General features: G+C 46.2%; 1 protein-coding gene across 1 annotated transcript in view; it reads left to right on the top strand.

Moving 5' to 3' along the window:
- ADRM1 (ADRM1 26S proteasome ubiquitin receptor) overlaps positions 1–12,712 on the top strand; it is a 30,111-nt gene that overhangs the window by 13,332 nt on the left and 4,067 nt on the right. Inside the window, exons 5-8 of the mRNA XM_068261856.1 lie at positions 172–258; positions 6,354–6,435; positions 7,460–7,722; positions 9,639–9,796. Of these exons, the coding sequence (XP_068117957.1) occupies positions 172–258; positions 6,354–6,435; positions 7,460–7,722; positions 9,639–9,796 (590 nt within the window). The remainder of the gene's footprint in view (positions 1–171; positions 259–6,353; positions 6,436–7,459; positions 7,723–9,638; positions 9,797–12,712) is intronic.

Raw genomic sequence — 12,712 nt, 5'->3', positions numbered from 1 at the left:
CAGCAGCACCCTTAACTTGCGGTGCCACATTTTGGAACCGTTGCAGTGCAATGCAAATAAGTGTGAAAGGGGCCTTATGTGCCCCTTATCTACCATGTAATAGTTACTGGACAGTAATGGAGGGCATTTGTCCCCTACCTCTAATCTCTCACTACCTCTTGTGTCTTACAGGTGAAGGCGGCCTGCAAAGCCTTCTGGGAAACATGAGCCATAATCAGCTGATGCAACTTATAGGCCCCACTGGGCTGGGTGGACTTGGTAAGTACTCCGATTTTATTACTCCAAGGACCAAACAAGTCTGATCTCATAAGGGCAGAGCATAGCAGCACTGCTCATCCACACACGTTTCTAAAGCTGTGCTGGGTTTATTAGACTGGATAAATGGGGTGGGCACTCAAATCCAAGCCTAGTATAAGAGACAAATCATTTTTCTTATTGTGAACACTGAAAGAATGCCACACACAGCATAATATGTGAATTTCTGTGTTGCAGCTGTTGAAGCGCAATAGGGCAGCCCTGTTGGCAGCCATCCTGTGTGTGTGCTAAGCAGAGGGGAAACAGTGTGTAAATACAAAACATACTGTGTGTAAAGAACTACAGCATTGTTAAATGAAAACTTCTTTGTGTGGTTGTATGTACACTTTGTTTCCCCCACTGCATGGGTGATATGTGTGTGTGTGTGTGTGTGTGTGTGTGTGTCTGTGTCTGTGCACTTCTACAGTTTACAGTGATGGTATGATACTGTACTGCTTCAATACCTTAGCAGGCTGCCTCCATGCATGAGGTTCTGCAGAGCAGCAGTGAGTAGCAGGGTTTGTGTGGACTTCCTGGTTGGAACCCCTCCCAGCTTCTTAGTGATGTAATCGCAGTGCTCTACCCCAATACTGGGCCTGGGCAAAGTTTATGCGGCCCAAGCTGCTTTCTTCAAATTTCACCTCCCTCCCTATAGGATGTTGAATAACATGATTACGCTACAAACATTAGACTACATTAGCAGTGCTGTGTTTGTCCAATGACTCATCTAAGGTATGTATAGTTAATTACCCATCCAATTGTATACGACCCCTTTTTTAACCTAAGCGGTATGCCTGACACTGTGTTGGGCAAGCCACTTCAGAGGTTTTGCTGGCCACAGGTATCTTCCAGATTAAATCTAATAGCTTTTAGTGGCTTTGTTGTAAGTTAACTAACACTAGGCTAGCTTGTTTAGGTCGCTGGCACTCCCCGATCCAGCCACTTATACATTACCCAGCCTGGATCCAGCGATCGGCGCAGCCTCCCCGCACAGCTCCGCTCTTCTCTATGGGGAGGATCGGGACTGCGCTTGACGTCGGTGACTTCATGTACGATCCTCCAGATGATGCTCGCCACTCTTCTTACTTAACCCCCCTCCCCCCACCTTGTCTCGTGCTCCATTCTGCACCACCGTGACTTCTAAATGCCTCTATTGGTCACCTGGGTCGGGCATCACTGCGCCTGCGCTGACCCATCTGTGCGCGTCCTACAGCATGCAACCACAGCCGGGAGCGCTCTGAGCATGATTTCATCGTGACCTCATGCACAGAGCAGTCGCGCACTGTAGGACGCATGCAGGCGCAGTGATGCCCAACATAGGCGACTGGAAGAGGGTGTTGGAGGGTATTTGGAGGCAGTGGAGGAAGACTGTAAATTCCTATATAAGTGGGTATCCTGAATAATATACCACACTTTAATATGTCACTACAGGGCCTCTTTAAATCAATATTTTTTTTTTTTTCTGTAGCTGGAGTTGCGCTTTAAATGCCTGTGTCTGATTACTAAAATGAGCCATAACTGACTTTAGTAATATAAAATTCTGCAAACTATGCACAAAGGTGAAGCGCTCAACATCACATATACATCACATATACAAATGCACAGCATTAAACATCAGTGTTCTCCCCAGACCATATTAGCAGGGCGCGCCGCCCGGGTACAACTCCGCTGCTTGAATGGCATAATTAGCCAGGCGTCCATTCATCAGAGACATTTTATTGTAAGCGCGCGCACACTGCGGTTAGATCCCGGTAGCTGATGGCTCTCTTTCGTTCCCTCCCTCCGATCAGCCAGTCCGTATGGTTTACCCATTGGTGCCTCCCTCCAACCAGTCAAGACAGAGAGGCAACGGAGTGCTCCCCGCCCCCTCACAAATCCGTCCAGCCTCAGCTTGTAGCAGCAGCAGCAGCCGTCACACCAGGGAGGAGAGAGATCGTTCTTCCTTGCTCCACACGCTGAATTCACGGGCTGAGAGTGCACAGCAGCATGACATTACACAGTGACAACTCAGTCACTTATACAAGTCACTCCAGCATGCCCATACTGCAGAGGACCTCTAATTAACACACGTAATTAACTTCCAGCAAACAAACAAGGAGCACAGTATAAATCACTTCTCAGTAATGCAAAGAGAGGTCACTAAAGGAATGTGGGACCTTAATGTGGAGAACTGTGTATCCATGCATAAAGAGTCAAGAATGTCAAAACAGTGCCTACATATTAATTGTTCTCTAAAACTGACATAATCATAAACATCTGAGCTTGGGGGGAGGGGAGGTATTAGATTTACTTAGCTGGGGCTTCTTCCAGCCCCTAGCAGTCTTATCTGGTATTTTTCTGTGGTTGCTACCCTCCAGGCTGCTGCTTTCCTCTCCAAAAGATCCCCAACCACAGCCGGTTGCAGGCTACTGTGCATGCAAGGTCTCATCTGTGCACCTCTTTTGCTCATGCTCCTGTAGTCTGGAGCATTGTGAACTGCACAAGCACAGAATCATCCTAGCCACTGGAGCATGATTAAGAGGTGCCAACGTGCTCGACGACTAGAGTCGGGATCTTACCGAGGGGACAACGACCCACTTATCGCAGTGCTCATTTCCCTCTAGCATCGCAATCGTCACATGATCATGCTCTGTTCCCGGCAGCTGTACGTTGCAATGTACGTAGAGGAAATTGTAGGTTGCGTGATCGCATCCCGATTGTGGTTGCAATCGCGCTTCCTTGTGGAAAACGGCCCTTACTTCCCCACCCGGCTACTTTTTCATGCCACCTGGCTGAAAACAAATTCTGGGCAGAACACTGAACATTTATAGTCCTCCTGTGGAAGGAAACCTAAACAGTGTCCCAATACTTTCTAGCTATACAGACACCACAGTCTGCATAACAGCATAGAGTCCAAATAAGTCCACTTAGACCTTGACACCAACTTCAGTCTTCACATATGTTGAAAAATAGCTGAAATACTGTTACCAACAGGTATGGCTGATTAAATCACAGATCAGCAGATAAGGCTCAGATAGTATGATGCTCCTCGCAGTCAGATCACCTTCTTCCTAAGTATCACTCAGAAACATAGAAATAACATAGCGTATTCCAGCTTTGGTTCAAAACCCAAACACCTCTAGTGCTCCGTGTACAACTCCCATAAGTGTCCACACCACAGTGGTATAGGGAACAAAATGCACGCTCACCGACCTGAATGGCTGATCCTGAGCTGACCAGCTGTTATCGCTTGTTTATACACTTTAGCGTCAGAGCATGGAGATGGCCTTTAAACTCAAGAAAGAGCTATCATAGCGTAATTCCATTTTAACCACTTAAGCCTAACTGGACGAAAACTCTCGTCCAGTTAGGCTGCGCGCACTCCCGCGGGCCGTGCGTCCTCCCGCGGGGGCTCCCGTGTGCGCTCCCGCCACGACTCGTGCGCGCTCCCGCCGCCTGCCGTTAGCCCAGCAATCAATGAAAGGGATTATAGATCCCTTTCACTGATCAAAGCCCCCCGGAGAAAAGCCGACAGCGTCTCTTCAGACGCTGCGGCTTTTCTGAGTACAAAAAGTTCCTGGTCTTCATTCGATCTGGCTCCCAGGACTTTTTGACTGTGGCCATCTTGTGGCCAAATAGTAAAAATACACCCACAACCACTTTCTATTAAATAAATACATTTTTTAACATTTAAAATTAGCTGCTTACCTCCCACAATTAAAAAATACCCAAATAAAATTTTTAAGAAAAAACAATAAAAAAATTACAATGAAAAAAACATAAATGGTTACCTAAGGGTCTGAACTTTTTAAATATGCACGTCAAAGGAGTATATCAGTATAATTTATTAAATTATGGGCTTTTAAATAGTGGTGCACGCAAATTGAAAAATGCACCTTTATTTCCAAATAAAATATCGGCCCCATACATTGTGATAGGGACATAATTTAAATGGTGTAATAAGCGGGACAAATGGGAAAATAAAGTACATGGGTTTTAATTATGGTAGCATGTATTACCGTATTTTCCGGACTATAAGACGCACTTTTTCTCCCTCACAAGTGGGGGGAAAAAGTCAATGCGTCTTATACTCCAAAGGTGTCCCCCACAAATACATACTGCAGCCAAATATCACTGCCGCCTGTTGCTCTGCATGTTAAGAAAAACACAGGACATGAGGACACAAGGAATAAAGATCTCCCACTGATTTATGTGCCAAGTGCAGCCGATGGTCTTGAGGGCGGGACCACAGCTCCTTCACTGGGCCAATCACTGCCCTTATGTCAGTGATCTGATACGTCACTGCTACGGAGTCAGTGCAGTGATTGGTCCAAAGAAGGAGCCGTCTTCTCGCCCTCAAGACCATCCATTAACACACAGGGCAGCGGGAGAGTTTCATTTTGTGTGTTCCGTGATCCTATGGTAAAAACTCTATAATTGTTTGTTCCATGTGTGCTGTTATTTCTCCCTACCGTGCTTTATTCAGTGTGTGCTGCATTCCTGTGTTATTTCTCCCACCGATGTGTATCCCATGCGTGCTGACTGAGGTCGTCCTCAGTTAAAGCTTCAGAGACAGGAAAACGGCAAGTGAGTAATCTGATTCCTGCACAGCTGGACATCTTCCCTCTCTGCTATTTGTTGTCCAGCGCTGCGATCCTACTCTGTCCCCGTGTCTCTCAGCCCCAGTCTTCCTACATGACGGTGAGCTCACATGACATGCAGGAAGTAAGACAAGGCTGAGAGACACGGGGACAGAGTAGGATCGCAGCGCTGGACAACAAATAGCAGAGAGGGACGATGTCCAGCTATGCAGGAATCAGATTACTCACTTGACGTTTGCCTACCTCTGAAGCTTTAACTGAGGATGACCCCAATCAGCAGGCATGGAATAAACATCAGTAGGAGAAATAACGCAGGACCACAGCACACACTGAATAAAGTATGGTAGGGAGAAATAACAGCACAATACACAAAATTGCACAATAGGCAGAAAACAGTAGTATTACTAATGTGCACAAGATAAATAGCACCTCATTCCAATGTGCTCTCACAAGTCTTAACATTGAAAACCTCACATGAAAATATAGCTTTTCATGTCCTGCACAGGCACTCCAAAACAGATTGCACACACTTCCAAGCCAATTATATATACACCTATTATGAGGTGCTGAACATCTACACTGTGTTCTGGTGGTTGGATGTGCTGCTTGGTTTAGTGATAGCTGCAGCATTTCACTTACAGGTCCCTATTCATTACTTGGCAGACCGTGTCACCAATTTCACTACAATAATTGTTGATCCTTTGCATCCTCCTGATTGCAGCAGCTCCCACATTGTCCAGGCAGCATATATAGTATGTACACACAGCCATTGCTTTTACTGGGCAAAGCTTTATAAGACTACCATAGATGCACCAGGTTTATAGTATATATTCTTTTTTTCCCTGGTTTTTACCCTCTAAACCTAGGTGCGTCTTATGGTCCGGAGCGTCTTATAGTCCGAAAAATACGGTAATTTCAAACTATAATGGCCAAAAACTGAGAAATGTTTTTTTTTTTTCTATTTCTTTCTTAATATTCCTGTTAAAATGGATTTAGACTAAATTAATTCTCAGCAAAATGTATCACCCAAAGAAAGCCTAATTGGTGGCGGAAAAAACAAGATCTAGATCAATTCATTGTGATGAGTAGTGATAAAGTTATTGGCAAATGAATGGGAGGTGAAAGTTGCTCAGATCCAAAAAACTCAACCCTGTGGGCTTAAGTGGTTAATATGTTAAAAACACAGTATTGCACTCACATTTAATTAAAATCAATGCGCATAAAGAATATAACAGGACGTCCTCACCGCCGCCTTTCTCAATCAGCGTCTCCGCACATCGCGCCTGAGGCCCCGCCCTACTGGTTTCATCATCATTGACTCATCGGGGGCATGAGTTTAGTAATATCAGTTTTCATTTGGCAGTGAATGGGTTATTGCTTTCCATTGGGACATGAGTGTGAGCTGTGTCGTGATCTGTGACTACATTTGTGTTTGCAGTTATCAGTAAATAAGATTTGTACATTGCTGTGTCCCCGCAGGTGGCCTGGGAGCTCTGACTGGTCCAGGCCTGGCCAGCTTATTGGGCAGCGGAGGTCCCACCACAAGCAGCTCGTCTTCCAGGTACGTACATCTTACGGAATACTGTATATACTCGTGTATCAGCCTAATTTTTCGGCATAAAAAATGTGCTGAAAAGTTACCTCCTCTGCTTATATGCGAGTCAGTGGATCAAAACAGATGGTGGAGCAGGTTTTGTTAATGGCAGAGGAGCATAAGCAATGTGCACTAGTGATCCTGCTCTTACCTGCTGTGTCCGTGCCTTCCATCCCCGCAACATGGTGTTCAGATTGTGGTGCTCAAGACTACCTGTGTCCCCTGGCTTGTAGAGGGGAGCGTGCAAGAAGCATGTCAGCAGTGCAATGATCGGGAATTCTTCCTGTGTGGCTATGGCTGTGTCTCATATCTATGGCACCATCTAGTGACTTCTTGAGACACAGCTGTATGATCCTGTGGCACATCTGCCTATGCTGAGGCAGGCTGACTTGTACTGGGGGAACATCTGGCTACTGTGGAGGGGGCTATATTGGGGAGGGGCTTATATTCAAATCAATCTCTTTTTTTTTTTTTTCTTTCCTGGTTTCTGAGGGGAAAGTGGGTGCCTCGGCTTATATGCGACTGCGAGTATATACGGTACTAAATAATCTCCACATTGACCAACACTGTCTTATATTCAATGCATACTGTCGTGAGGCTGGCTTCAGTCTCGTGGCCCTGTCACACTGACTGGTGTGCTTAGACATCTGTGTGCCACACATTGCGGAGTACATTGACCATGCATCTCACTGGGATTCAGCTCAACCGTCACTGTGATTTTTCAAAGCCAAACTTTTTTTTTAGTATCTGGAAACTTTAATTTACATGATTTGCTGTTGGAATGCACCCCTGGTGTATATTGGGAGCCCCCGTATATGTGGTTGTTCCTTCAGCCTTGTCAGGTCAGCCTATACTGGACAGAGCAGTGCATGCTGGGTATGGTGCTGTGAATAAGTGTATACGTAGATTACGTTGCAGCTAGGGATTAGGTCACTTTGGTGGTGTTGTACACTAGGGCGTTGCCATGTTAATCTTCCTCTGTGTTTTGTAGTTCCCGCAGCCAATCAGCAGCTGTGACTCCATCATCCACCACGCCTTCCACAAGGACCACCACCACCACCACACCGGCTGCTCCAGCTGCAGTACCCGCCCCTGCTGTTACCACCACTGTGGCCACCACACCAAGCCCCGCGGTCAGCTCCAGCAACGGTGCCAGCGCTGCTACCAGCCCTACACAGCCCATCCAGCTGAGTGACCTGCAGAACATTCTTGCTACAATGAATGTGCCAGCCTCTGCGGAAGGTGGACAGCAAGGTATGTACTCCCTATGAGGGCTCTGCGATTCTCTGCCTTCTCCTGCACATTAATGTGGGGGTCTCTGCTGCTTTCAGTCGTAGCAAAATTAAAGGCCAAAAAGGTGCATATTCGTTTTGTGTACTGATGACCACACCCCAGCTTCTTATATTTCCTAAGTACTTCAGCAGTGAGCGGATATCTACATGTCATATACCCTCCTCTTCCGAGGCTATATTCATGAGTATATAGTCCTCAGAGGAGCTCACAATCTAATTCTATCATAGTCTATCTTAACTTATTATGTATTTATATAGCACTGACATCTTCTGCAGCACTTTACATACTACATAGTCATGTCACTGACTGTCCCCAGAGGAGCTCACAATCTAATCCTACCATAGTCATAGTCTAATATCCTACCGTATTATGTATTTATATAGCACTGATCTCTTCTGCAGCACATTACAGAGTACATAGTCATGTCCGTCATGTCACTGACTGTCATAACCAGTCCTGTGGGCTCCCCTTCCAGTTTCAGTGTGCAAATCACTCTTTCCTGTGTTGTGTAAATACTCTGTGCCCCATTACTCCATGGCTTCTGTTCATTGTCCCCACCCCCAGTGTGTGTGTAGTGTCTTCTTACAGTTGCACACTGGATGGTGCATTACATGCTGGCCACAAAGGCTTGTGGGAGGGAGGCTGATGTGGATGGAGTGTTGGAGAGATGGCTTTTTCAGAGTATGCGGGGCCTAGAGCCATAAGTGTAGGCCATATACCGTACCATCACACTCACGGGCTTGCCCGCCTCTAATGCAGTACGCCTTATTGTTAAAAACAATTACTTGTTAAAGGCCACTAAGCCAACCAACAGAAGAACAATTGCAATACGTAATGTAATCAAACAGCCAATGGTATTACCATGCATCATTTGATTACATTATGTATTGTAATTATTCTTATATTGGCTTAGTGGCCTTTAACCAACTAAATTAATGATTCGGCAACATTTTTGCACTCAAAATCAACAAACTAGATAACGCTCGTTTTCTATTGCCGCACACTGCTGGAGTCGGCAAATTAATTTAATTACAAAGAACCAGAAATACTTGTGATAAAACGAATACTTTATAATAAAACTACCGTGTTCTTTATCCCTCGGCTGATAGCGCTCGGTCAATGGTGAGGTCGTGCGCAGAGCACTCCTGGCCACGGGAAGAGCCTCAGTCAACCCTCTTGAGGTGGTGGTGGGGGGAGTGAGGTGAGGCATGAACGTAGTTGTGGCACGGTGCCCCCTTCATGCCTGGGGCATTGCCCTACCTGTCGCCCCCCCCCTCCGCTAACCCCCAACCCCCCCAGCTTCTGGTTGGAAGATCACCCACACTCATCTCTCTCTCAGCAAATGTACCCCATGTGTTCTTTGCCCTCATGCATGGTTCTTTCTTTTACCACCAATAAACTCTTAAGCTCTTCATTTACTACTCTGCCACTGAAACTCCTTCTCCACTGCCCACCCCCATCTGTGGTACTCCAGCAATTGTATGATCTGCCCCAACTTGCTTTCCTAACAGGACTCCCATTATGTGCTCTGCAACCATGTTTACCTACCTAACCATGTTCTGGTGCCCCAATCACTGTGTTCCATCCAGGGCTGTGGAGCCAGTCGGAGCAATTTTGGGTACCTGGAGTTGGTGGTACAAAAATCATCAGACTCCTCAGTTTATTGAAACCGACTCCCACAGCCCTGGTTCCATCCTTGTAAGCCCACCCATATCTCCCATCACCCCCCTCTGGGTATCTGCACTGTCTGCTTCCCACCCCATACTCTGTGTAATACTCATGGTTTTATTATGTTTAAATAAGCAGAATTGTGAGTTCTCATAGAAGTTAGAGGTGAGATTATTGGTAGTTATACGTGAATTGTGTTTTGTGTGCAGTGGATCTGGCCAGCGTCCTCACCCCGGAAATCATGGCTCCTATTCTGGCTAACTCTGAGGTCCAGGAGAGATTAATGCCTTACCTTCCCTCTGGAGAGTCCTTGCCACAGACTGCAGAGGAGATCCAGAACACGCTCACCTCTCCCCAGTTCCAGCAGGTAAGAAGCTTCGCCCATAGCTGGGCTCTAGTGTCTTAAGGCCTGGAACCCACTAGCAGCACTTTTCTAAGCCTTTTCTGAGCGCTTTGTGATTTGACCAGCTCTTGCTAATGTAATGCTTTGTGGGTGATCCCACTTGAGGCATGTGATTTTTTTTTTTTTTCTTTTTTTAAATCCCCCCCCAGAGTGTTGCAAGAGCTTTACAAATCACTGGCGCTTAGAAAGCTCTGCTAGTGGGTTTCAGGCCTAATGCAGAATGACACCAGTAACTTGCTTCTGTCATTCTCTGATGTGACTGCAATTCTGACACGTCCCCACCCCCAACAGCATAATGGAGACTGCTGTATAAAGGGTTTCTACTGTATATACAAAGTGTTTTTTTTTTTGGGGGGGGGGGGGGTGTTTAGGCCATTAAATACCCACCATCTTCTAACCTTCCTGTAGCTCCTGGCGGTTTTCCGGCATCTGTGCACGGCTCCCGTGACACTAGGATCTGTGCACAGAGCAGGGGGGGACACGACTCAGTCCTAATTGGTCCCCCTGTGTATTCTAGGACATAGAATCTAAGTCCTGCATTAAATCCCGCTGTTTGCCGCCGCGTCACGTCAATGATTGTTGCTGTTAGCTAGCAACAATCCTTCAATAAGTTAAAAAAAAAAATGTAATTTTAAAGTGATATGGGCCCAATAAAGTAGTTGGTTTTTGTTTTTGTTTTTTTATTCCCCATTAATTTTTAACCCAAACTTAGCCTATTAACCACTGCAATACCTATGCCTGTTTATAAACGTTTAATGATTGCCCCCAGTAGAGATCGGATGCAATCGCTAGGGCGAAAGTTTCAGGCCCCAATGTTCTACAGATGAAACGCTCTGCCGTTGCCTAGTGATGCATCTGTACAGCTCTATGGCCCCTGAACTGTCGCCCTAGTGAATGCATTCAATCGCCCTAGGCACATAGACTGGGGATAATGGTCCACCTCAGCTAGAGGTAAAATGTGGCATATGGGGTATCATCGGGAAGGGCCAAATTTATTTGTAAATGTTTAACTGTGGGATGCGTCATGTGAAAATTAGGAAGGGGGAAAAATGAAAAAAAAAAGTTTTCTGCATTTACGCCTTATTTTTCCCCATAAATGGACTATAAAACAATAGTTTTGGGAGGGAAATATTACCCAAATAAAGCCTAGATTGTATCACTAAGATAGCATAGATCAGGGGTCCCCACACTTCGGTCAAGGGCCGGGTGAACATACTTCAGACTGCTGGGGAGGTCGGAGTATACATAAAATGATGTAGAAAAATTTCACATTGAGCCTAGGTATTGTAGACAGCGCCTATTAACATGGGCAGCTCTCATGTCTCCCATTTACCAGAGCAGATGTCATGCCCCCAACACAGCATGTGCAGATAGTATCCCCCTCCCAAACACAGTATGTGCAGATAGTATAGTATGCCCTCCAGCACAGTATGTGCAGATAGTATGCACTCCACCACAGCATGTGCAAGATAGTATGCCCTCCAACACAGCATGTGCAGATAGTATGCACTCCACCACAGCATGTGCAGATAGTATGCACTCCACCACAGCATGTGCAGATAGTATGCACTCCACCACAGCATGTGCAGATAGTATGCACTCCACCACAGCATGTGCAGATAGTATGCACTCCACCACAGCATGTGCAGATAGTATGCACTCCACCACAGCATGTGCAGATAGTATGCACTCCACCACAGCATGCGCAGATAGTATGCACTCCACCACAGCATGCGCAGATAGTATGCACTCCACCACAGCATGCGCAGATAGTATGCACTCCACCACAGCATGTGCAGATAGTATGCACTCCACCACAGCATGTGCAGATAGTATGCACTCCACCACAGCATGTGCAGATAGTATGCACTCCACCACAGCATGTGCAGATAGTATGCACTCCACCACAGCATGTGCAGATAGTATGCACTCCACCACAGCATGTGCAGATAGTATGCACTCCACCACAGCATGTGCAGATAGTATGCACTCCACCACAGCATGCGCAGATAGTATGCACTCCACCACAGCATGCGCAGATAGTATGCACTCCACCACAGCATGCGCAGATAGTATGCACTCCACCACAGCATGTGCAGATAGTATGCACTCCACCACAGCATGTGCAGATAGTATGCACTCCACCACAGCATGTGCAGATAGTATGCACTCCACCACAGCATGTGCAGATAGTATGCACTCCACCACAGCATGTGCAGATAGTATGCACTCCACCACAGCATGTGCAGATAGTATGCACTCCACCACAGCATGTGCAGATAGTATGCACTCCACCACAGCATGTGCAGATAGCATGGACCTCCACCACAGCATGTGCAGATAGCATGGACCTCCACCACAGCATGTGCAGATATCGTGACCCTAACATAGCAAGTCATATGTGAGCAATAATGTCACCGAATGGCCTGCCAAAGCCTACAGCACAATCTCACCAATACACACGATCTCTGAAGAAACATGCAATACAACCCTCCATTTCCCCTTTGTAAAAAAAAAAACAAAAAAAAAACACAACATTCCTGCACACTACTGACCACAATATGTGATTATGCTTGCTATAAGTCATTCCCAGAGGCTAGCAAATTACTGCTTTCTGGCTTCCATGTGGAAGGGTGGTGCCAGAACTGCTATAAGTGGGCCACCAATATTTAAAGGGAACCTAAACTGAGAAGGCTATGGATTTTTCCTTTTAAAATACCAGTTGCCTGACACTCCTGCTGATCCTGTGTGTCTAATACTTTTAGCCACAGCCCCTCAACAAGCACGCAGATCAGGTGCTCTGGCTGAAGTCAGACTGGATTAGCTGCATGCTTATTTTAGGTGTGTGACTCAGCCACTACTGCAACCTATGAGATCAGC

The sequence above is a fragment of the Hyperolius riggenbachi genome, chromosome 12, assembly GCF_040937935.1.
Source record: "Hyperolius riggenbachi isolate aHypRig1 chromosome 12, aHypRig1.pri, whole genome shotgun sequence".
NCBI classification, from domain to species: Eukaryota; Metazoa; Chordata; class Amphibia; order Anura; family Hyperoliidae; genus Hyperolius; species Hyperolius riggenbachi.
The sequence above is the reverse complement of the archived record's forward strand: the minus strand, read 5'-3'. Positions and strand labels throughout refer to the sequence as shown.